At 41.5% G+C, this 27,361-nt stretch overlaps 1 protein-coding gene across 1 annotated transcript in view; it reads left to right on the top strand.

Moving 5' to 3' along the window:
- grik4 (glutamate ionotropic receptor kainate type subunit 4) overlaps positions 1 to 27,361 on the top strand; it is a 144,540-nt gene that overhangs the window by 89,295 nt on the left and 27,884 nt on the right. Inside the window, exons 7-9 of the mRNA XM_022753799.1 lie at positions 3,795 to 3,956; positions 7,909 to 8,061; positions 9,579 to 9,683. Of these exons, the coding sequence (XP_022609520.1) occupies positions 3,795 to 3,956; positions 7,909 to 8,061; positions 9,579 to 9,683 (420 nt within the window). The remainder of the gene's footprint in view (positions 1 to 3,794; positions 3,957 to 7,908; positions 8,062 to 9,578; positions 9,684 to 27,361) is intronic.

The following is a 27,361-nucleotide window of genomic DNA, read 5'->3' as shown; positions in this document are numbered from 1 at the left end:
CACCATTGATTCAACTTCTAGCTCTCTCTCAGGCGTTCCCTCTGTCTGTCTCTCTCTCTCTCTCTCTCTCTCTCTCTCTGTCTCTCATCTCTCTCTTCTCTCTCTCTCTCCTCCTCTCTCTCTCTGTCCTCCTCATCATCATTCTGCTCCTCCGCCCTTTTCACCCTTTCACTGGTGACAGTTGGTTTCTCTGCTGCTCTCTTCTACCCTCCAACTCTGCCTTTTCATTCCCCGACTGCTGGGAACCAACTGTCCTCTGCTAAGTACTGTCCATTTCACACCACCTATTTAGTATGCAAGAGAGCATAATTGCTCATGTGGAGGGATTTTGTCTGTGTTTGTGTCTGCGCATGTGTGTGAGTGTGTGTGTGTTTGTGTGTTTGAATCTGAATGTATTTGAATCTGCGTGTGCGTCAGTGTCTGTGCCCTGAAAGCCCACAAATGCAGCACATTAGTTTTCTTCAGACATAGCCTGAGGATATTTTGGTGACCTTGGTCTTCAGTAAGTATTTGCATGTGTTGCTCAATTATAGGGATTTCATGTTCCTGTGTGTGCACACGCACTCTACAGTTTGTGTTTGTGCGTGTGCTTGCGTGCGTATGCACATGCATACATACAGGCACCCTTGAGGGGCATGCTTAATGATAGGCTCGTTTGCACAGCTCTTCCTTTAATGATCTATTAAAGTACACTTAGCCAGTAATTATATGGCCAGTCCCAAAAGGCTTAGGAGGCCCCGTAAGGGATAGCCAAAGATACAAGGAGACTATAGAAAAAGAGTTGTGTTAAATGTAATTTACAAGAATCAATAATATTATGGCCTCAACCTTTGCTTAAAATGTATGATAAAATAAGTGCGTACACAGAGGATGTCGGAAAATTCGATTTTTCTGCTGACATGATCACACAGGTTAAATTTATGATATGTGGGAACATGTAATCCCTCTCTTAGCTCTCCTCTTCATCCACACTCATTGTACTGCATATTTAGCTCCAGGGCTGCAATTACATCCACTGTTACTGTATGCTGACTTTTTAAAGAGCCAGGCTATCAATTCCACTGAATTATGTTTTTCAAATTCAATAGAATAGTAACAAAGAACAGACAGCCTCTTCTCTAACGAGACCATTAAACCATTGTCTTTGTCATTAACAGAAGTTCTAGAGCTGCTAGCAGCCCCTCAGATGTCAGGGCCTCAATTTCTAATCAGCCAATACTTATTCTCATTAAATGTGTTTTACAGTTCTTTTCTTCCTCAAATCAGGACAAGCTTTGTATAAAAACATTTTCAGGCGCAAAATTAGTTTTCTCACAAACCTTCAAGACAAAACTTGCAAACTTATTCATTTTTTAATAAAAATAATAATAAGAATAATCTTTATTTATAGAGCACTTTTAAAAACTTAGTTACAAAGTGTTTAACAATAGCAGAAACAAAATAGAATCAATTAAATCAATACATTTTTGTCAACTCTCTGACTCATCTCTTCTTTTGTGGTTAAAACAGACTCGGGTGCAAACACAGCGCTGGTGCAGCACAATCCAATTGGAGCAGGATGAATAACAATCCAGACAGACATATGGGTTTCGACAGATGAAATTTACTCACCTATTGTGACGAATAGCGGGCGCAACAGGGAATAGAGTGGGTAGGATTGGAAGCATAAACTGGGGGAGCTAGCGTAGCCAACATGGAGCAACATTGTTATTTTGCATATCAAATTTCAGTCAGCTTGAAATCTATACAAAGTGAAAGGGGCGTGGTCAGATTGCAACTGAAAGCAAATGTCCCACCGTTTTACTAATAGAAATGAATAGGAGGAAAACATCGTCAGCACCGACAAATCAGATGCCCTCATCCTCTTTGAGGGCACCAGACCGTTTTCTAATAGATGAGGGGGAGTTTCTTACTGGAGAAGACTTTTTGTCTGTGCAGTGCAGAGTCCCTAAGCACAAATATGCATGACGCTGGTGTCATTCAAAAGTGCACTGCTTCCAGAAACACAGCACTTATCATTCCTGTTCAAGAGTCTGAACTGCTATCTAGGACAGATATTATTCATATATCTCATGCATATCTTTCCACTTCCTTTGCAACTCTGTAACCCTCTGTCCATAACTCTCCCTCTCGCCTCTCTTGTGATGTCCTAGTAGCTCATCTTTGAGTCCAGTGTTGGCCTTTTCTGCACTTACTTGTGTTTTAGTTCAACAGAGTTGCTTTTTTTTAACATGCAGCAGCGGCGTCCTGCTTCTCGCTAGCGTAACTAAACTTTTGGGGTTTCTGGAAGGTTGGGCACTGGGGATGATAGGCCTCCCACTCAAAGTCAATATCCACTGCTTCCTCCTGCCCTGCTTTGCTCCGAGTTTGTATCAGTGCAGTCAGCCACTGGTGTCTTCACAGTGGAGTGACTCATGCTTGGACTCCTCTTGGTCTGAGAGCTTTTTCTACCTACCTGCTTATCAGTTATTTAATTCTCTGACCTATTCACTCTTTTCGTCGGAACGTCCATTATCTGATTTGCATAATCCCCTCTCATCCGTTTTCCTGTTACAGATGAATAAGGCCATTTTTCTGCTTTCATTTTCCTGCTGCGACATAGCTGTGCCTCAGACTTTGTAAGCTTTGATATCTCCAGGAACCAGTCAAGATTTCCCTTCACCTGACTAAAATAGTTTTTTGGTTTGTTTGTTTTGTTTTGCTTCTTTTTTTTTTTTTGTTATAAGATTTTGACCTAATCCTTCAGGCTGGTACCACGCATGAGGTGGGTTGGCAGGAGGTCTAGAGGAGTGCAGGAGCAGCTTTGATCATTGCTTTTGATTTGAAACAGTTTTGGTTCCACACATTTACATACACATCTAACTCTTTTACTTGTCTTGTCCCAGTTTCACCTGCCAACTCTTTCCTCCCACACCACACCTTTTTATTTTTTACCTGAGTCTTCCCTCTACCACTCACCATCCCCTCCAAGCTCTCTTATCTTCAAAGTCCCTGGCCTTGGTGACAGACAGATAGGTAGACTGGGCTTGGTCTGGCTGTCAAAAGTTAGATGGCACAACGGGCTGCCGGGCGAAGGCTGCCACCTGAGGGGGTACTGGGTTCTGACACCTCTATTAACCTTCAGGAATACGTCCATCCCCCGTCACACCCCCGCATCCTCTTTTTCCTGCTTTTCCCTCATCTCTATCTACACCTGTCCCCTGTCTGCTGCTCCCCAGGCGGAGGTAGACCTGCTTGTAAAAAAAGAGCCAAATAACAAATATCTGTATTTTTTATTTTTATTTTCTCTCCTCCCAACCTGGAGCATTTCAATATGCCATGTATTTCAAATCTCACTTCGTCAATTATCTATCGTCTCAGTATCCTTGTTTTTTCCCCATTTCCTGACCTGCCCCTCTCTCTAATTCTGGCCCCTGAGCTTCCACTGTTCATTACATTGACCTGTAAGTCAGAAAATGCATATGGCCAGGGCAAAATGCAGTTGGTGCAGCGATGCATAGCTAATTAGCGAGAATGAGCAAATTGTTGCAGCTTTCTCGTGTCAATCAGACAGAATAATGGAGGTTAATGAAAACTAAATGAGACAGATTAAATCGGATGTAAATGCATTTGATTAACAAATGCCCTTTTTTTTACCTTGACAGTAATTCAACATATCATTTTGTGTTATTTAAGGCAGATTATGGTAGATCATGGCAGACTATGACAGCTCCCATCAAAGCCAACTGCGTTCACTCAATAATCTTTCCCTGTCTCTCTGCCTGTCTCCCTCTCTCTCTCATTGTGCCCTGCAGGAGTTCTCTTTACTCCGACTGGATGATGTGGCGGACCAACGAGTCAACATACTTGGTTTTTCAGTCTTCAACAAAACTCATCCCTTCTTCCAGGATTTTGTGCTAAGCCTCAACCGCTCCTGGCAAGAGAACTGTGACCATGCACCCTTCGCTGGCACCCCGGTTAGTCCAAACATCACACACACACACACACACACACACACACACACACCACACACACTGAAGACAGGTTTACCCATGTAAGAATAATGGATGAACCTTCTTTACTTATTTCCTCACCAAGTGCAAACAGGGCCTTCCAAGGGATTACTCTACCAGTATACTGCTGCATCTGAAACTCACCAGCTATAACACCGAAGTCACTTAGACACAAAGATACCTGTGAAATAGACAAGGATGACATTTATCCTGTTAACTGCTGCAATTGCAGGTGCCGCTGTAGGCAGTTGTTGTTTCCCAGGCAGCTCATTAGCAGTGTTTGGCACCCTCCTTATTACATTTATAACGGCATCTTCCTTGTTAAATTTGCTTCTGAGGAAATGCAAAGCAAAAGAGCGGCTTACCTTCACAGCCCCCTCCCTCAAATCATCCACTGTTCTCATTTAAACAGTACGTAGCTCAACATTTAACATACTGTGCTCTGAATATTTGAGCGAGAGACTTCAAAACAGCCTCAAATCACCGAGCTGCTGTTTGCATACCAATGACTGAAGACTGTTGCAGGTTTGTACTTTAAGAATCCTGAATTAGGAGTTTATTTAAGTCTCCTGCTGGCTCAACACTTTTTTGAATTTGAGCCAACCATACTAGACAGAAATACTGGTCCTCATGCGAGAACATTTTGTATTCTCATCACAACACTCTCATACCTACTTTGTGAGAAAGGCTTATCTGAGTTTTCTATGTCAAATTCAGCAAATAAAATGTTGTAAATTACCTGCGTAGACATGACGAGTGCCAACTATTTGTAAATGACTGCTTGTTTATGAGATGAAAATTTACGGATAGCCCAATAATCCCTCTGAAGGCAAAGCACTCTCGCCCATTTGTCCTGAAGTGTCATAAAATCATAAAATCATAAAATCAGCATCTGAGAGCAACAAGAAGAGCTCCACCAGCTATTAGATAGAGTTCCTGCACTCAGAGACCAGTAAACACAAGCAAACTGTATCATTTCTTAATAGTGTAATGAACTTTCTCTCATCACTTCTCATATTAAATGTTGTTTTCTGACGTGTATGCTGAAGCGCAGTATGAGCACAGAACAGTGTCATTTTTACATATCTTTATATATACTTTCATATATGGAAATTGACATGCTTAATGAATATAACAGTTGATGGTAGAGTGCCTACACGATTATACATAAATATAAAGTTGCAACTTCTTCAAAGTAATAAAGGTAGTAATTTTCTTCCTTTGGAGTTCTATTTTTTCAAAACATGTTGTGAATAATTAGAATAATAACAAATACAACAAAGAACCAACAAGATCAACACTCAACACAAAAAAAAAAAAACAGCCAGTGTCGCAAATCTTTGTTGTCTTGAGGGCTTCATTAGAAGCAAGAAATCCAGTAAAGTCAATTAACGAAGGAATCTTCTCTCTGTTTGAAGTCAAGGGAAATTAAAAAAAATGAAACAAATATGCTCATACATGCACCCATCACCCCCTTCTGCTTCACACAAGCTGGGTGGTGAAACAGGTTAAGAATAGTATGAATACAGCATGAAAAAATGCTGTGTTCTGTGCACAGCAGGTCACTCGGATTCTTCTGAGCCTGCAGCAATTAGGACTTGTGACTAATTAGCTAATAACTAGAGAGAATAAAGGCTGATGATGGCAGAGCAAGAAAGTGATTAACTCATTTAGACATGCACATAGATAATATGCTGTCTTTTCATTAACAGTAATTAGGTCTGGAGGAAATGTAACTGTGGGGCTCACATATACAAGAGATGCATACAAGTGACCTCTTTGCATGTGTCGAGCTGAGGCATTTACTGTGTCAAAGATAAAGACTTTGCGCCATGCCAACTGATCATGAAAGTTCATCAGAGAAAATGGAGGTTGTGACATTTAAATTCATGGGCGACATAGTCAAGTGCATAGGAGAGGAAGTTTTACAGGAGACAAATTATTAATTATAGCTATTATTAACTATTAAATAATATACGCAATTCTGTGGTGATATTTGTTTTGTTAAATTAGCATCAAGCGAAGCAACCACACAGATACACAGAGATTATCCTTATCTTCATCTGAGACTAAAATACCAGTAGGCACACAGGCCGTTACTGTATTTGTCTTAGAGAACATCAAACAAAACTTCTGTCTGAAAGGTTTGAGAGAGAATATTATCTCAGACTATTTCAGGCCTAAAATAGTGAGTGCAACCCATGTTAGACACACAAATAGAGTGCAACTGTGACAGAGGAGCTGCTGTGGCAAGCGAAGATGACTACAGGTCACTTACGTATGTTTATTAAAAAACAGCTGTCACAATAACATCAGGGAGCCAGACTTTGAGACCACAAAACTTCCCCTTGAATAGTTACAGATTTAGATTTTCAGACCAAACACAGTAGCCTGTCCTGTTTATAGTCTGGAGCTGTCATATGCGTTAATGTACAACAGCTTCTAAAGTACACAGACACTAGTTGTGCGCTGGTGTTTTTGTAAGCAGACTGTACTCAGTGCAATTTTGCACGTCACCGTATGTCTGCATATCATCCGCTGAGACAGTGGGTCTCAGGCAACAGCCACTGAATTCAACAACTCTGCCCATACAAAGAAATTTTCTTTTATCCAAAAATTAAAGTGCGATACAAACTAAGATCACAAAAGGTCCAGACCTGTTGTATGAGTCATATGATATTAATTTACTGATACAAGCTACTCCATATGCTACAGTGAAAGTCAGTGAACCGAGAAAGAAACTTCCAGAGTGAAACGAAGATGAGTAAATGCCATGACATCATTAGCGTCACATCGCGGATATTTATAGATACCAGTGGAACATAATAGGAAATACTGCTGTAACATTCTGTCCTTCAGTTTTTAATGCTAGCTTAACAACTTGACTTTGTGCGTTGACTCATGGTTGTAATGTCTTCATGGGCTGTTTTTGTACACCATATTGCTCTTAATGTGCAATCCACTAATTATGTTAGCCAATTCAAGGTTGTAATAGATCACAGTTTTGCAGTTTAATGCCCCATTGTAATTCTCTTTGGTCTCCAGAATTTACTATCCATCACAATTCCTTTCAGCCCCTGTATCAATATCCACAAAAACATCAAGGCCATTTCATCTCTAGTTCCATTACACAGATGTACAGCAGTGAATATCAGACTCTCCCCTACCTTCTAATGTGGGGCATCATGCATTTTAATCAGATGTACATAGCAGGATGCAGTGGTAGTGACGATGAGGCTGTTTGTACAGGGGAGATGAGAGGAAAAGCTGCCTCTCCCACTGTTTTCTGGCCCTCACTGAGAGAGGCAGGCGGTAATTGGAATAGTCAGGGTGTGCCAGCTTCAGTGGGGATAAGAGTAGGAAGGACAGAGTCTCGCAGAGAGACGGAGAGAGAGAGAGAGAGAGATGGTTTTCAACGCTGTCAGCAGATCAGAGTCTCTCTAATGATCTAATGGAATAATCTCACTGCCACTCCAGGGATGGGTTAACCCCTCACTGACCGCTAACCACTGACATGTTACACTTGCAGATGGTGTGCTTTCGCAGAGAGACGTTCTGATTTGTGTGTGTGCGTGTGTGTGTGTGTGTGCGCGCGCGCGCGTGTGCGTGCGTAGTCCTCATGGGGACCAAAGCCTGGTCCAAATAAGGTCAGATGTTAGGTCTGTGGTCCTGGTCAGGATTAGAGGTATGGTGTGAGGTGAGGTTAGGGTTTCAGATAGGCTACAATGAATGGAAATCAATGCAATGTCCTCACAAGGATAGCTACACAAATGTGTTGTGTGCGTGCATGCATGTGTTCGTTCATTTGTGAGTGAGTGTGTTCGTGTGTGTGTGTGTGTGTGTGTGCGTGCGTGCGCGTGCGTGCGTGCATGTGCATAATGTATTCACCTTTTCCCTCCCCTCTTCCTCTCTGCAGCTCTCTTCAGCTCTGCTCTTTGATGCGGTATACGCGGTGGTGGCGGCGGTCCAGGAGTTGAACCGTAGCCAGAACGTCGGCGCCACTCAGCTTTCCTGCAAGTCCTCCAAGATCTGGGAGCACGGCACCAGCCTCATGAATTACCTGAGGATGGTAAGATTGCCTCTGCTGGATGTGATGGAAACAGACGAGAGTAATGGCTTCCACCATCCTTAAAGGAATAGTATGACGTTTTGGGAAATATGGTTATTTGCTTTCTTCAGTTAGATGAGAACATCGATATCACTGTCATCTCTGTACAGTAAACATGAAGCTGGAGCCAGCAGTCGTTTAGCTTAGCCTAGTATAAATACTGGAAACAAGGAGAAACAGATAGCCTGGTTCTGTCCAAAGATAACAAAATCTGTCTACCAGCTCCTCTAAAGCCCACTTAATAGCATTTTATGTCTCACTATATCTCACATTATTATCTGATGTCAGTAAAAATATCTGGGTTGTAAAATACAAATTAACACACAGAAAGTAAAGCAGCAAAGAAGATCTCTATGATCTTGACAATCTGACATCATCTAGTTAATGCTGTTTCCTGCACTACTTCTTGCTGCAAGTCAGAGTCAGAAAACAGAGTAAACCACAACACACAAAAAACCTCAAATATATCTGTGTGCTACATATGGAGCCTCTTCTAGCAGCCAGTTAGCTTAGCTTAGCATAGTGACTGGAAACACTGGGAAACAGCTAGCCAAGCATGAATTAAAAATGCATGGCCACAAACAATGACTTCCTGCTCTTCTTACCCTGAGGTTGCAAGGCAAGCAAAAACATTTTTACACTTTACTTTTTTATCCAGATCAAACAAATGTGATATAAATTAATTATTGAGCTTTACAGGTGTTGGTAGACGGACTATGTTTGTATGTTACCTTTGGACAGAGCCAGGCTGCTCTTTCCCCCTGTTTCTTCACAAGGATCCTCACATCCAATAACACAATAACACTTTTTAGCAGTTTGAGATTTTTCATGTCTTTGTGTGGTTTTTATTCTTTTTTTTGACTCTCTGGTTGGTAACAACAAGAAAGACAGGAAGTAGCATTAAAAAGATGTGATCAGATAGTCAAGCTTGTTGAGATCTTCATTGTTGCATTATTGCTTCACTCTGTGCATGTTAATTGGTTATTCTAGAGCCTAGATATTTTCAGTGACAGTAGATAACAATGTGTACTCTATGCTCCCATCTTCTTTAAAGATATACTCCCTATCCGCAAGGTCAGTTTATCTCGATTCTACATTATACTGAGACAATGAGGGAGGAGAGATAAAGATGAGCTGTCAGTGAATAAAATGTTATTTCCTATTAGGAACAAATGGCTGTAAGTGATCGGGCTATCAAAATACTTGAATGTGACGTGTTCGATATCAGACTTGTTTGTGTTTCTCTCTTGGAGAAAGAAGAGGTGATAAATGGCCCTCCTATTTTTCTGTAAATTGAAGATATTACAACCTCTTCTTCATATTATTATTCTAAATCTGACATTATTTGTAAAGGCTGGTAGTGAGCCAGTAGTGCTAATGTCGCCTCCAGTCATATCCATAATAGGTGCTGCTGAGAGGGAAGCAGGCATGATTTCAGGTGACGTCTTTTAACATGTTGCTGTCTCTGTGTTGGATAGGTAGAATTGGAAGGTCTAACAGGCCACATTGAATTCAACAGCAAAGGCCAGCGGTCTAACTACGCCCTGAGGATCATGCAGAACAGCAAGGATGGCCTAAGGCAGGTAAAGTAACTCCCGGTCTTACAAATCTGATGTTGTTATTATCTGTCTTCAAACTAATCACATGCCATAGATTCAGGCAACATCAGCACAGCCTTGCTACTGCATAGAGTTCATGTGATTGGTTCGAAAGAATTTACATATAAATTGTCTGGTATTTCTGAAGTGACCCGCACATATTCTTCCATTTTCTCTTTAGATAGACACTGGCCATAATAAAACCGTTATTTCTGAACACAAAGCACTCCAGCACAGTTCTGATCCCAGTAGGGCACTACTTCTGTTACAGTTGTATTTATGACAGTGATGTAACGCGAGCCGGATCATACAGCAGGGAGCCGTGATAACGCTTGTTCAACTGACGTCTTTTGATACAGACACTCCCCATTATCCTACTAGCAGAAGTGTCAAAATTTTAATATTAGACTCTTTGAAGGTTAAAAAAAGCTTCTTTTTTTTTCTTTTTTCACAGAAAATAAATTTAGGTTAAAAAGAAGTCAATCAGTTTTGGTGCTGCTGCTGCTATTGTTGGTTTTACAGATACCTCTGTAACTTTGGGTAAAAATCAGGTCCACACTTCAGGTTGTGATTCTTTATGCAACAAAGAATCACTGAGGTAATATTTTACCATAGTAATATTCACTGACTTGTTTCACTAAATGGCTAGAATATACCAGCAGGGATTTGTGGGTGGCATTGATCAATACCAATCATTCCTGTGTTGCCTCAATGGATGCTGGGATTTCAAGCTTCCTACACAAACAGCCTTGTTTTGCTTTCATTTAGTGAAAACACTCTACATGCACTGCCAGGCATTTCAGCCTACGCCCTGAACTACCGTGCGCAATCTCTGACTGGCTGGTCTCTCCTGACATCTCTTTGCCTCAGCTTCACATCAGGGAACAAATTAGTTGACTATTTTTTATACATTAAACACATTTACAAGGATTACAAAGACGTGAAAGTAGTCAATAATGAAACGTATTTGACAAGAGGTTTTGAACAGCTTCGAGTTATGTCTGTTAATGAATGGATGGAAGAACTACTGGTGCTGTATCTGTTGTTCAGGGCTTGGTGACATTACAGCAGAGGTTTGCAATACTTCATGTCAAGCTTTCATTAATTGACAAGTTATAAGCCCTCAGATCTGTAGTATCTGATTTCAAGAAACCCTGTCTGAAAACACTGTATGATCTACATAAAACCCACAATCAAAACAGTCACAAGTGACGTTGTCTAAATATAGAAACACCTGCAAAATTCAAGTTGTGTATGTATTTCTGATGGAGGGCCAGTGACCAGGAGTTCAGCGAGGCAGGTAGAGACAGGAATATTGCTTAAAATCCAAGGCTGGCTGGGGGAAAATCTGTTTGGGCAAAGTGATTACCTAATACTCTCCCATCCATCAACAGTATCTCCAAATGCTCCAGTGGAGCTGAGCCGTCACCAGCGGTAAAAATCTGTGGCTGATCTCCCAGGTAAAAAGTATAGGTTGTATGTGAGTGATGGCTGGAAAGGCGAAGAGGATTCAAAGGTAAACATCAGCAGAAAAGTAACAGAAGCTTTGAGTAGCTGAGTGATAGAGGTGTAGATCAAGATGAATAATCTGGCGGTGGTCGGGTTGACTTTTATGGTAATAGCTGGGTAACCCTGGGTTTTAAAATATTTATAAAGATAGCATCTTTCATATGAGTCACAAAACAGCTAAAGTTTCCATTTTGTACACTGATTTATTTTGACGGATATCTCAGTCTGTGCAATATTGAGGAATTGGGGGATGAATAAGAATATATTGGTGAATCAAGTGATAAGGAAAATGCACAAATTAAAGTAAAAAAGGGGAATGTATATGGATGAGATATATACATACAAATACTATTTCAGTTTTTTTTATACCAGCCCTGTTTTAAGAAAGAGTGAGTTTTTCATGCCAGCACAGTTTTTGATATTGTCTATGACATTACAGAATTCTACAGGTGCTATACTTAACAATGGCAGTTGTGCCTCGCAACATGTTTTTCAAAAGAAAATGGTTTCGTCCTAAAGACTACTGTTTACTACTGAGGGATTTGAGCAACCAAGCATAGATTAAGCTTCAGTGTGGCCCTGAGCCTTAGACTAGAAACATACAGAACTAGGAGGGTGAAGTGCTTTGGACTGCATGTGTCAGTGCAGACATAAGCATTCATTTATTTCAAATACAGACCACACATGCACAGTATGTACTGTATGATATGACCTACTTCATACATTCACCATTCTTTAATGGGAAACATTGGGTATGGGTAATGGGTATCATTCTGTACTGACTATAACATTTCATACTGTCATCTTGTGAACTGTGTAAGAAAAACATCAGTAAATAGACTGGTGGGCGTAGGATTGAATATATGCATATACATCCGCAGTGACATGATTAAAGAACATTTTCAGTGTAATTTTCCTCATGCATTTCATGATACCTTCACGCGGTATGGCCTTTTTGCGGAGCACACATCGAATGTGATTTGTTCACTCCAGTTATGGATGCCAAAGTGAAGGAAGACACAATAAGCATGCACTCTCCATATGGGGTTTTGTGGCCAGTAAATGCTCATCTACAAACACACATAGACGCAAATAATCAGACAAACATCTGCAACTATGCTTTTGTCCAACTAAACTGCATACAGTAGTTATTCCTCTTTTTTCGCTGTTCCCGTTATTGTCTCTGCCTCTTTCTCACTCCCATTCAGCACATACAATGAAAGGATTACACCTGACTATCTGCCGGCATCTTTACTTGTTATGTGTCCTATTATGAGTGAATAGCACAGACTGCTCTGAATGCCATCGTCTTTCATCCAGTAGCTGATACTGTGTGCTAGTTTTACACAGCTTACTCATAAAACCGTGTTTTCTATAAATGCCAGGACTCAATATTTCACATTTCATCCTAAAGTCTGATGCTTGATGTAAAGCGATAACTGTAATCCCTTAAGTTTATGCTTTCTCATGGTGCTGTACCAACCTATGCATAGTATTTCCCCCTGGAAATACCTGTCTTTCACCCTGACAGCTGCAGTGTGCATATCTCCATTGCCCTAAGTGTTGTGTTTTTCTGCCATTGCTGCATTATGTATTCAGCTTTATTAACTTATCTATAATCCAACAAACTGTCACCACTCTACTGCAGCAGATAGCTGTATTTGTGCTTTCTTATCTACAACATTTTAAGTAGTTGTTATTGCATCATGACACAGCCGAGACACAGACAGACAGTTCAGAGGGGAATAACTGAGTTTCGTTCCTCTGTTTTAAAACATTTGATCTCTTCAGTCGGGATGGTCTCCGTGAAAGAGGGGGTGCAGCTCCAGCTTGAGTGTGAGAAAAATCTTACCTAAGTAACCCGTAAAAGAGTCAGACAGCGGCCCATCTGCCGTTATTAACCTTGTCTGTGTCTCCCCATGTCCCCTCTTTATACTGGCACTGGGCCAGCCTAGCAGAAGGATAATGCTATCAGGCCTAATGTGATGATTTCAACCAAAAGTATTATAAAGCAGCCCTGCCAGTTATGTTAATGAAGAGAGGCAAGGTGTTAGATGGGGGACCGGAATGGGGGTGGTGTTTGTTTTGTTGACTAACACCTCCCACATGCTGTTTGGTTGGGGCTGCTTCAGCTAGGCAGACACTGGAGGTGCCAGGGCCTTGGCAGAGAGGAAGATTGTGGCTCACTGCCCACATGCACACACACACACACACACACACACACACACACACACACACACACACACACACTTACAGTACACCTTCACACACAGAGTTAAGTAGAATATTTGCAAATCAGCACATCAAGTCAAGTCAAGTTATGCTTATGTCTTTTGTTTGGTTAAGATAGAGTAGTAGCATCATAGTCTGCAACGCCCACTCTGTGTCTCACCAGTAAATGCACATCTTTCATTCAAAATGCAACCTGAAAAGAGAAAAGAACGTCTTCATTAGCTTCCATCCAACACTTTCTGGAGATAGAAAGCAATGAGGCGTGTTTTAATGCAGCTTCCAACCTCCATTTCTCCACCCCACTCGTGGTTGCGCTATAGATCGCCTCGCATGTGTGACCATCAGCTCCTCGGGGGTTCAACACTCTACAGCCAATCAAAGTCGCAAATTGAATTTCTCTAGCAGGTATTTTCACACACCACACACTCTATTTTATCTAGCTATCTGTCCATGCATCTATTGAGGCAGCATCACGGGTCGTTTTCTGTCTTACTTTATAACCTAATGAGTAATGAGCACCAGTCATTGGATGCACTTTCCCTTCTCTTTGATGCAGCTATCAGCTCTGATTAGAATATTAATCACTGATTGTGCCTGAGCGCTAAGGATTCGGAGAAATTCATGCATGCTTTATTTTTAAATCAAACCTCCACATTTGTAGTAGTCAGTAATACTTAGTCCTCTCTGGTTCTGTTCCCGTTAGTTCAGGAGGATCTTATGAAAACAAAATAAAGGATCAATATCACACTAGTTCTACAATTTAAGAAATGATTTAGTGTAAAATTTTAATTTTGGCGTTTGGTGTTAACCTGTCATAAAGTGTGGTTATAGTCTAATTTCCCTATTTCAGCTGTGCAGATTTGTTATTAATCCTTTGCATTTAGAACTTTAACCAGAAAACTAGATAATGTTTTTTTTTCTCTTTTGTTTTGTTTAATAATTAATTATTGAATTATTCTGATGCAAAATTCCTCACAGTGAGGGATGCTTTAATATCATCTGAAAATGACTCATTAAGCATAACATAAAAGCAAAATAACAGTAATCACGTTAAGCTTGAAAACCACCATGTCAAATCACTGTTTGGTTAGCCTACCTTATTTCCAGAGTATGATGTGGCTGCATTATGTAATGATCTTTACTTGTTCAATTTTGGCAGGCAAAGTAAATTAGCTGTAAAAACAGCTGCCCCTGTGCTGACAGCCAGGTAGGCCAATGGTGATGGTGTAAGAAGTTGGCATGGCATTGTCCGTGCTGTGGCTGAGGAACCACTGGCACCTGTTACCAACAAAAGCTCACAGAGGAGGAGAGTGTGGCAGGTGGAGAGAGAGAGAGAGAGAGAGAGAGAGAGAGAGGGAAGAGGACAAAAGTAAATGAGACAGAAAGGGCGTGTGATAGAAAAATAGAAAGTAAAGGAAAGAGGTTAAGACGAAGCTATAAAACTAAAAACAATATTACTGCATATCAAATAACAGCTGGGGCCCTTTTTTTGTACCTGCACTATTTCAGCTGTCACCACTCCTAATACTTAAGCAACAACAATGACCTTTACCCCTATTCCTTCTCGGAGTGACTAATCATATTATTTTAAGAGCATTGACTGTAATCCTCTGTATCCTTTTTCTACGTCCTTTCATGGGCCAGTGTAATGAGCTAGATAAAAAAAAGGGTGTAATAGGAAGAACTATCTTGGCTGGTGTGTGTGTGAATGTGAACATGTTTCTGAGTATATATTCTCCAGATGGTGAGAACACCAGGGGTACGCTGTTAGACGGTATCATTCTAGATATATACAAATGACTAATATAACTCAACCTGTTCCTCTGCACACGCAGACTGCTCTCTCCTCTCCAAGAACATCAAAAGACGGAGCAGTTTCCTAACTCACACCCTTGTTGCTAGAATGGATTACATCATGGGAAGATCAGAAACATGGGAGCGGTCATCACTTTATTGTGACACTGGGCTGTGGCAACTGCAGAACCGCTGACCGATCTCTCTGACATCAGTTCACAGTGTGTATGTGCTGTCGTGTGGCTGTGTGTTCTTTTTTGCATGCGTGACTTTTATGTTTGTAGTGTGCGTGTGTGTGTGTGTGTGTGTGTGTGTGTGTGTGTGTGTGTGTGTGTCACTGCTTTTGTGTGAACACTGATGGGGTTGGTGCCAGCCCCCCACTGCCTGCTTCTTGGCTCTGCAAGACAATCACACACAACGAGCACACGCGCCATCTTTGCGTGTTTTAGCAGAGGCCCAAGTCTTTTCCAAAACAAACGCACTGCAGCCTGCCAGCCAACCGCACCACAGCACACCCCATACTGACGGAGCAGTCCAGCCTCTCTCCAGCCCCCTGGCCTCAGTAGACTGGCCCTCATTTTGTGCACGGAGCTCACTGACAGCAGCACGCCTGTTAATTGGAGGAAGCTGTAAAATGAGTAATTATTGCAGTTTGGGTTAGGCAAGCTGTTGCCTGTTACAGCACGAGGCTCTGATGTGTGAGAGTGCAGAAGAAAGGGCGCTATGAAAGCTGTATCCATCTATTTGTCTATGTCGGTTAGCATATTTGCGTGTGTGTGTGTGTGTGTGTGTGTGTGCGCATGTTCATCTCTGTGCATGGCAGCCAATTTCTGGAGAGAAGAGAATCACTAATTGAGTTTTATGATGTAGGCACTTAATCGCGGCTTTGGTATAGAAACAATCTGAGAAAGAAACAAACATATTTTGCGTCACTGGGCTGGCGAGGCGAGGGAGCAGGGAGTGGGTTTGAGTGGGTCACAACGGGACACACAGGCCAGAAGTGGAAGAAGGCGAAAGGCAGACGCTAGCCTGACTCCAAGCAAATTGTTCTTATTATCAAGTACACAGGTGCTTTGCAAAAGTTGATGCGCAAAAACAGATTTAGCTCAGACATTCTAGCACATTCATAATGTGTTTCTATGAAGCTTGCAGGATTGAACTGAGCTGAACCGCCACAGATGTAAAACAAATGTCAAAGAAGCACGAAAGAATTTGAGGCTTTCTTTTCGTGGCAGGGGCTTACCGTAGATGTACCAGTTGTCCCTGAAACTGCACATTTTCTTTCACTTTGTTTTATGCCATCTTCAAATTCTGCTCCCTTAATCCCATCAATATAACTTGAAAATGTTTTGTTTTTTTTTCTCCACCAAGTTCTTTTTTTTTTTTTTTTCCACTACTTCCAGTGAAATAATAGATATCCCTCCCTAGGCGAATGCACAAGCTGCCCAAACAACCCCCTGGCAGATTTACTGAAATAGAAAGCAAGTGTCCCAACTCATTCTTTTTTATCAGGGTAGATTACATTTGCTGCAGCATTAAGAGTGAATTACCTTAACACAAAGAACTGATTAGGTTTCTCGCTCAGGTAGAGAATACTCTAGCCGTGTTCGACACCGCAATCAAATTCATTTTGATTATTTTGCCTCATTTGCTATATTACATCTGTTCAGGAGCAGCAGCCACAGCTCAAACCATTTGTTCATCTTATGTAAATAAGCACGGTCCTTGATTGCACTACACCTTCTTTAATCTCGGATATTGATTTTTTTTTAACAGTGTCTTCCTCCCACATGTTTTAGTCCTATGTTCTCCTTTCTGTGCTTTTGTATGTCCCCATAGTGGATCTTTGTGAAGAGATCATCAATAAACTGTTTGATCATCCGGACCTGCCCTAGTACATCCTTTCCAATTTCCTAAATTAACATGTGAACATTTACCACCAGATTGCTTTTTATGCCTCTGCGCTGGTGACAGCCATGGCCGAAGGGTATTATGTTTTCAGGTTGCCGTCCGTCCGTCCTTCTGTCCGTCCCATTCTTGTGAACGCCATATCTCAGGAATGCCAAGCGGGAATTTCTTCGAATTTGTCACAAAAGTTCACTTGGACTCAAGCATAAACTAATTAAATTTTGGTGGTCAAAGGTCAAAAGTGAAGGTCAATGAGACCTGAAATCCGTGCCATTCTTGTGAACATGGCATTTCAGGAACGCCCTGGCAGAATTCCATTACATCTGACACAAACATTCACTCGGACTCAAGCATGATCTGATTAAAAATTGATGGTCAAAGGTCAAGGTCGACGGCCATAGCACAAGAATTCATATGGTAATTGACACAATTTTTATATAAATGTCTACTAGGATAAAAATAATGAAGTGAACATTTTATATCCAAAAGGTCAAATGTCAACTTCACTTTGACATCATAATATTCTGCAAGTACACCAAATATCTTTTAATAAAGTCTTCACAAGATATATTATGCGAGTAAGGACAGACAAGGATGTAAACTGTAACATCACCGGATGGCAGACACCACTTTACAACCGCAAGGTGCTAATTCCATTATATTGATAAACTTTAGTCCCCAGGTGTCCTTGTGCCAAGGTCCTCAGAGGTGCAGCCAAGGAATGGAGGTGGTGAAGTAAGAGCAGACCCCTTTTTATCCTCATCTGCTTCCCTGTATCTGAGGGAATACTGAGTACCTGGAAGATCATAAACACCCACAGACACATGCGGCCACACTCTCGGCCACACATACATACTGAACGGGCACCACTTCAATCTGCATGAAATGATTTGAGCTGTGTTATTTACACAAGACTTCCTCCAGTTAAAAGGTGAATGTGCTCATTCAATTTCCCTCTCTTTTCTGTTGGATTTATTTATTTCCTGTCAGTGCTGCTCCTATGTTTATTACGGCAATCTGCTTTTTTTCTTCCCCTCCCCTTGTCTTTGCTCCCACCCTGTCTTTGAGAACACTATTACTCCAGCTGCCCTCACTGCTGTGGATGCAGATGCACTCAATTCATTTTTTCTCTGCTGCTGCAATGTGAAGGAAGGAGGGAGGGAATGGACAGGTACAGTGAGGTAGAGGGGGGAAAAAGGGAAAATGTATGGGAGTGAGAGGTGTGGGTTGGTGCACAGCAGGTTGACAGATTCAAGGCGGCCTCCACCCTTTTTCCTTGCTTTGAAGGACATTATCATAGGAGCCCGGTGCAGCACAGCACATCACAACATGGCTTGGATCTCTTTCTCTGCCTCAGGCTCCAGCAGAGATGAGTATGTCTTAACCAGGTCTGTTAGAAATACAGGGGCTAATACACAGGAGCTGCTGGTTCAGCTACTGCCGTTAAGGTTCGACTAAGTTCAGAGACTGAGGCGGCCCTCTGATCTCCTCCAGCTGTGCAGTTTAAACATATTTCAATCAAGTCGGTGTCTGTGTTATAGCTGTGTAATTGCAAACAATAATTACAACAAGTTTTACATCGCAAGAGGTGACGGTTTTAATCAGAGGCAGAGGTGCTCCAGATGGCCTCCTAAAACAAGGTGTTCTGGTGTTATACATAAATTTCTGACCTGCAAATTGAGTTTAACCATGAATCATTTTATGCGTGCCTTTATCAGGGTCAGAACTTAATAGGGGCTCAGAGTGAAATTGTCCTGCAGAATTCATAAAACACTTGTGAAATTTAAAACCTGTGAAGCAAAAAGTCCCCTGGTACCCAATCTGATAGTCAACAAAGAAAGTATACAATATTGACTATTAGGGGACAAAGACTAGAATTGAAAGCTGCAATTTGCCAGCAGGGGAAAGGAAATAGTAGTGGTATAAATCCAGTGTTTATTTGCCAGTATGCAATGCAGCTGTATTATTTCACAGTTAAATAAAATTGTCCCCGAAAAGTTGCAGAGCATCTCTGAGGATCAGATCAAGGAACTATAAAGCCTGCAGGGAAAAAATAGAGTTCTTCTCTTTCCTGGGTTTTTTATATTTGTATTTCGTTTTATTGAATATTTTATCCATTGCAAGCCACATCCCAATAACAGTATTCAGAAGTGCACCAGGACTGAGCATTACAGTGAGATTTTGTTGTCAGTATTGTGCTGTCGTAGATGGTGTGTGTTTCTGTTTGTTTGCGTGTGAAGTTCATGTTTGGAGACACTGGAACTGCAGCATGTTGCAGCAGCATGTCAGACCACATTAACTTCCAAAGATCATCCATTAAACACGGTTTCTCTTTCACCTTGTTTATGTGCCATCTTTTTTTCCATCTATTTCTGCACATTTCATTGTGAAGACTGAAGGTGCTCTGTGTTTTTCCCGCTGGGAATTTAGATTTTGGAATCAACTGCCTGGAAGCTCAAATTAAAAGTGTGAATTCAGTATCGTCTTTTCTATCACTTCCTCTATCAACATTTTGCACGCTCACCTCATTTTTTATGTTCAGTCCTCCCTGGCGTAGCTCCTTCTTTTATGTTGCTTTAATCTCTCTGGTGTTAGTGATGCTCTCTCTCTTCAGTGTACACTGAATTTTTTTATTTTTTTTATCATATCACCGTCTAAACCTTGTTAGGGAAAAAGTTTCTGATGTGGGAAACCGTTACATAAAGTTTGTTACAGTGTAAAAGCCACATGCTCCTAATCTCAGTATTGTTCAGTCGCAAAACCGTGGATCGGTTTATGAGCGGCTTGGTCTCCTCCAGCACACAAAGCTGTCGCTGTCGTGATTTAAATGAGCGCTGCAGACAGTCCTGGAGGTCAGAGAAGCTATGAATTTTGAGAAGAAACAACTTGTCTGCTAGCAAAAGACTCAAGTCCCTTTTATTAGATTTCTTTTCATTTCATTTTCTCAAATGTGGATGAATAATAATCACAAGTCATAAATGTAATCTAATGTATTGCTTTTGAAGTATTATTAGAATGTCTGGCCTGACATGAATATGTTTGATTCTAATTATAAGGCTTTGTACAACACGTGCATGCATATATAGGATAATACAATGTGACTTTGAGTTGTTTTTTTTTCTCCCAGACACACCGACACATAAACACACAGAGTCATTTTTAGCAGGGGGTGTAACAGTGGTGGAGACTGTGTCAGCGGCACGATACAGCTGTTGATTTAAATGCATGGGACTAGGGGACAGCTGGGCAGTATTGTTTACAAATCATATCAGTCGTCTTTTGACATATTCTCAAGGCGATTCTGCATTTTGCTTTTTTTCTTGCATCTCGACCAAAACCCATTCATCTTGGAGGAACTGTAAGCTGTTCAAAGACGAGGTTTGATGCAACTGCCTTCTCCTGAGCGTATACAAATCACATCCGTGTTACACATATTAGAGGCAGTATGGAAATGTCGTGCACATTTTATGGCACCCAGTAAAGCAAACCATACTGAATTGCAACCAATCACGTTTTATGAGATCAAATAAGAAATTAAATGTGATGCTACTAAATCATCAACCTGCTAAAGTTATCTTCCCTGTGCCGAATCTGTGGCTTCATATTGAAATTCATATTGAATTTGTTGATGCAGAGACTCGCATCTCTAGTCAACACACACCGGCATCCTCTGTGTGTCTCCCATTCTCTCCTTTGTTTGGTCTCTCAGAGACATACAGCAGTCCCCTTTCCTCTTTTGTTTTTCTCAGTTTGCACTTTGCAGGCTGGAGATGGGGAATAGATCAAAAGCAGAATGGATGAGCTGTTTTGCAAGATCCCCCAGTCTTAACGGATTTCAAGGCTGGGTGAGACTCCGTATGTGTTGCTTGGCTGGGTGTGTGTGTGTGTGTGTGTGTGTGTGTGTGTGTGTGTGTGTGAGAGTGTGTGTGTGTGTGTGTGTGTGTGTGTGAGTGTGTGTGAGTGTGAGAGAGAAAGAGAGGGTTTGTGTGTGTGTGTGTGTGTGTGTGTGTGTGTGTGTGTGTGTGTGTGTGTGTGTGTGTGTGTGTGTGTGTGTGTGTGTGAGTGTGAGTGTGTAGTATGCCTGTACATGCAAATTTATGTGTATGTGCCTGAGTGCCTCTGTGCCCGTGTGCCTGCAAGTTTGCCTCTGTGTCTCTGTTTTTATCAGGCTGCGCAGTGCCAAGACTCCCGATATAATGTAGCTACAGAACAACCATAGATGCATGGCAACCTTATAGGTATTCTTCCACTTGTTCCACTTGTGGGTAAAGATGGGTTCATACTTGCACTCTGTTCTCCCAGCAGTCGTTATTGGATACTTTAAAGGATCCCACTTGATATCGCATTTATAGTGAGCATTATTGTTGTTTTTATTATTTTAAAACTTGACAGAGATCAGCAAAACACTCGAAATGTGATCTACTGTAAACAATGCACAGTATATACTGCACAGTGTTTAGGGTAGACAGTGCAGTATAAACTGTACAGGCTTGCCTCAAGAGGAGTAATAGGAACAAAACACAATCTGTGTATGGACAAAGTAAAAACATATAAAAGAGAAGCAAAATTTCAATAAATAAGCCCATATAATGCTATCATCAAGCAAAAAAAAAGATTCTTCTAGCTGAACCCATTCATGGGCCCTACACTCCATCCCAGAGGGACCCGAGTATGTCATTATAGAAATGAGTTGATCTTTATGAATACTCCCCAGAATTCTGTGTTGGAGCTTTTAAGCACTGCACATTCTTGTGGTGGAGCCTTGGAGATATCCAGAGATGAAAGAAGGTGTTTGTGTTTGGACAGTGTGATGGAGTCCATCTACACAGTCATTATTTAGCTGCTGTAAGTGTTGTCACATCATCATGTCACATAAGCAATGCTCCCTAATCTACTTGCACTTCATATCACAGATCTCTATACTACACTTTCAGAGGAGTGAAGAGCTGGAATAAAGTAGGAATAGATGGAGCTCATGAGCAAGTTGGGTTCGGTCTGTCCCCAGTGGTTAGAATATGTCTCCGCTTACTTGGTCGCCATAGATGAAGACATTTGGACTGTCAGAAGAGGACAGGCTGAGCAGGGACTGCGACTGTGAGGGCATCTATTGTTTGCTGCCTGCTCTGTGGGGATGCGGCACTGGGAGAACATGCAGCGCTGCTTTGAAGAGCCACTCTGACTGAAAGACCTTCTCTTCAACTCCGAGCTTGTGTCTCATTACGACGCTTGAACAAGCAATTCCATTATTCACCATGCTGCCAAATGATGAGTGTGCTGCCTCGCTTTGGAATGATTTACCAAATCTACAGTAGCATGAGGCATTTGCGTGTGTGTGTGTGTTCAGAAGTAACAAACACAGCTCAAGTCACATTTTCGACTGTTATGAAACAACAGATTTTGGGAGTGTAACCGGGTTAGCTGTTTCACGCTTTCCCCACTGCCAGGGATTAGAGACTTAACCAGCGGGAAATAATAGCAAGAATACCACCAGTCTGGAGCTCCTTTTTTCTTCTCTGCACTAGAGTCTTATCTGTGTGCAAACATCTCTTCACTGTATGGCAGTCTCAACCACCTACACCACCTGTGCATGTCTAGCCCCCGAACTTTGCCTAAGGCGCCACCCTGATTAGCCTCATTCCTGCTGATGATGAGTCGTACCAGAGAGAGCTTATGTAAAAGAAGATAGCCCATTTTTCCCACTCACTATTCCATGGAGAGCACATGCATAACAGTTACACACAAACACACTCTAGAAAGCATTATGAGGCAGAGTGGGCGCACTTAAAATGTAACTGTCCTCTGTTTAGTTTTAACCTGGCACTAGCTGCTGATTCAACCAGTTGTAATCTCCACTGATGGCTAGAAGCTGCATCTACTTCAGCAGATTTTCCTCAAGCTGAAATAACATAATGTTGCTATAACAGCAATAAAAGTCCATCCTCAGAGGCCCATGAGGATATTTTGCTTCTGCCATATACAGACAGCTACAAACAGGCATGCACACGTGCAGGCATGCAGCCAGAAACACACACACACACACACACACACACACACACACACACACACACACACACACTTTGACTCAGACTCATTTGCCCTGCCGTGACACCTGAATGCTTTAGCCTCAGTGTAAGTGTGCTGTATGACATTATGTTTGATAATGGTAGCTATTGCGTCCCTCATATATGATGGATGCGTCTGTCACAGCACAGTCTCGCCACACCCTATTGGATGCGGCATTTTTTGACAGGAAAATCAGCCAATCCTGACGCTTCAGTGAGCAGCCTCCTTAATCTTTTCCTCGTGCTGTAATTCCAGGTTGCAGAATGAACCCTGGGTAATCCCTCACAGGGTGCGCCGTTCCACTTGTTGTCCCTGTCTCCCCGTCTCTCTCTCCTTTCCTCACTCTCTCACTCCTTCTCTTTATTTTGCAGTCGCATAGATTCTCTCTCTCTCCCTCTCTGACTTTTCTGTCTCTCAGTTGCTGTCTCTTTCTCTTGTTCTCTCCGCCTTATGTTCTCCCTCCCTAGCTGGCTGCTCCTCATACTTTCTCATTGATTTTCTTTTCGTTTGCCAGCCTCACCGTGCCTACTCAGTAAGTGATTGACATTCCCCTGCATCTTTTTATTCCTCTCCCAGTCTTTTCCTTTTGCTCTTCTCCTATTCCCTTCTCTCCCATTATACCTTATTCTTCTTCCTGCCTCCCTGCTTCTCTGGAAAATAAATAGTGCACAGTATTTGTAGTCTGGACTATGTCTGAATTTGTTTCTTACATTCAGTGGCTGTACTGCACGGTTGTTATTCATTGTAATTGCAGTGTAAATACTAAATTAATGACACTGCAAATGAGAAAACATCAAGTTACAGCTATTTATATCATTGTACACAAACACAGTCTGGTATATGGCAATATGCAGCTTCTTCTCTCTATGATAAAAGCTTCTGAGGCTAATAGATTCTCGGGTTGTGCTGTGTGTATAATGAGGTTCTATGCAATGGCTCAATGCTCTTGCTTCACCAGGAAAAACGCCATGGTTAGAGTCCCCTTCGATTTAGAGTTTGCACAACCTACAGAATTAATATAAAACTATGTTTCAAGGGATAATGACATGTAAAATTACTGATGTTCTTTCCTGGCTCACAGATTGATGGCAAACTGTGTTGTGCCCTCATTACTATTTCATCAATTTAATTAGTTGCGTATTGGTGCCTCTCCAAATTTTAAACACTCTATTGTCATCTTTTCATCCCATTTGTGCTATATAATCCATATCCACCTTTTTTATTGCACAGATCAATAGTGAAAGGTGTAATTTATTGTCTTACAGAGAATAAATTCAACATTAAAGGTTGCACGTTGAGAAATGTCACAGTGTGTTTGCTCCCCAGCGTGCATTTCTGCTTACACAAGCTGATGTATACATCTTCCTTCCTGTTAGTCGAAGTGACTCACAGACAGTGCAGCTCTATTTTCTCCCCCTCCCAGCTCAAACAGAGTTGACGGCTGGGCCACCAAAAGGGCCAGTTCCTCCCCCGCCAGCATATGCTTCTTCTCCCTTCCTGCTCGGAGCTGCCTCATCTCCCCTCTCTCTCCACCTCCTCTTCCTGGGCCGGCGTCACGGTGCCACCCCATCCTATTATCCTCTCAGTCACCCCCTCGCTCAGACCTTTGGTGACACCTGCTGAGCCCAGACAGGCCACAGATTCCCACCTCCCGCCACCTCCACAGGGTCTGACAACTGATTGTGTACGCTGATTGCCGAACACCATATTTCACAGGTCCTTTTTTGGTCGTGCTACACTATGTTCACATTTTCTCCCTCTCTGTTTCTTGAGGCCGTCATCAGCAGAGTGTGGAAGGTGTTGTAAAAGGGGGGGTTTTGGGGAGCTGTAGTCTATTTGCGTGAGCAAGGTGCTGTTTCTTCCAACAAGTACACCAGCGGAAATGGAATGCGAAATCTTTTTGATCACACACTCTCAAAGGAAATCTTTGATTCTTGGAGCTCTCTTCACTTTTTTGTATCTCACATCAGGTTTCCCCGTCAGTGTTTGGAGAATGGTTAAACAGCTTCCAAAAGTAGGCGCTGATCAACACGAATAGGTTGAAATGTCTTGAGAACTTTGGCAATTTAGTCTTGAAACAGTCTATGGCCAAGCCTGGAAAGCTTTGTTTACTGTAGCTTTCCTTTTCTTTTTCTTTTTTTGTTGATCAATCTTTAGTCACTGATTAACAGTTCATCCAGTGTGATTCCAACCAACATGAATATTCCCAAAGGTTTTTTAGCATGTAATCAAAGAACTCGTGACATGCATTGAATCACACCAGCAAAGTATCAAGGCTAAATTAGATGCTAGATTTTCTCATTACACCTCCTGTATAGTATTCATAATGGAGGGAAGTTGATTTTTCTGATAAGGTATATCATTTCTTTGAGATCGAGGTAGTTATGTTTACATAATGAGGTAGATTACAGAGATTGAATGTAAATGACTAAAAAAAATGTTTAGTCTACATTTAATTTCTCAGTGAGATTCCCAGAGTTTTTACATACTGAGACTATATATATATATATATATATATATATATACATACAGTATATATATATACACATATGTATACATATACCTCCTGCATCTCTCCCCTCACTGTCATATGCATGTGCTTCATACATGCACAGCAAAACACCCGCCACCGTGAGCCTTTGGCTACAATTAGCAGAAGGTTAAATTGTTAAAGATTCAACATAGCAACTCATTGCCCGCTTTCATGGTAAATCTACCCACACAACCAACCACTACAACACATTTAGAAAGATTGATGTCTGAAAAGCTCGAGCGAATATGCACTGCATTTGTAGAACAGCCTATAGGAATGCTCTTTTTCTCTTAAAAGACTTGTGTGATTGGTCAAAGTCTCCCATCACAGGCCAGATTTTCTAAAGTCTGAAAACAGAGCCAAGAGGAGCTGCAGATGTCTTGTTTCCTCTCAGGCCATTTGAATTACACTATGCTGAAAGGTGATTATGGAATTTTTGCCCATTGACGCCCAAAAATTACTGCCTACCTCAGCTTTAATTAAATGCTCAATGTGCTGTCTTTTTTTAAAACTAGTTTCCATAGCAATAAGACACTGTAATCTTCATAGGAACACAGTGGGCTGGATAACCTCAAATTCTGAAAATACTCCAGGTATATTACATCTAAACAGGACATTAAGTTACATCAGTGAAGATTACACAAACTAATGAAAAGACTTTGCATGTGTCGTCTTGATTTATCTTGAGGTTATCTTCGGTGCCAACACACACAGCAGTTCATTATTGACATTGACACGATCAAATCGTCAGTGACCTGCATCAGCAGCATAAATGAAATAATAGCTTGTGAAATGAAAATGCCATGATAAGGAAAAGAAAATGGCTTTGCTGATAGTTGCCTGTGTCGTGTCACCAATGCCACATAACTCTTACTATGTAATCACCAGCAAAGGTGTACTGCAGTTTTGAATGTGACTGATAAAGAAGAAGAACGCACTACAGCACATTCAGAGAGCACATTAGAAGTCAGCAGAAAAGTCAAAGCTTTGTCGTCATGTCAAAACTAAGAAAAACACTCTTTTTTTTTTTTCCTTTTTTTTGCTGGACCACTTTGCATTTTTCACTTTATCCACTACTTGAACAGATTTTAATAAGCTTCAGGGTTGCAGAATTTTCCTAACCATTAGGGGAGCGATGTAACTCCTTCAAGGTCAGAGCATACAAATCACCAAGGTGTTTTTTTCCTATCAATGCCATTATGGTAAAATAAAGGTGAGTAAGAGTAATGTGTACCTGAAAGTAGCAAGAGGCAAAGTATATTTACGAAATGCTTGTGTTTACTCAGAGTGTTATCAGTGAGGCTTGACAAACTTGAGCAAATAAATGAATGAAACAGGAGATGGCAGAGACAGATTGAAAGGGGAGGGGAGGAAAGACACCATGTGAGGTGGAGTTGTGAATCCCCCACTCGAGCTGTAATGAGAATGGGAATGCGGCTCTGCGCCACAGGATTTGCCGGTAATTGGTTTAATGAATGCATTCTGTTGCCTCTGATTGAACACATGCCCTGTGTTCACTCCTCAAGGAGCCACACACATGTTGTCTTTGTTTCCTCCTGCAGCCCTGCTAACTTCCACTCTCACCTTGTCTCACACCACGGTGATCTGTCCACCGCCGTCTCTC

This window comes from Seriola dumerili, unplaced genomic scaffold, assembly GCF_002260705.1.
Source record: "Seriola dumerili isolate Sdu_G_001 unplaced genomic scaffold, Sdu_1.0 BDQW01000199.1, whole genome shotgun sequence".
NCBI lineage: Eukaryota > Metazoa > Chordata > Actinopteri > Carangiformes > Carangidae > Seriola > Seriola dumerili.
This window is presented reverse-complemented; position numbering and strand designations above follow the sequence as displayed.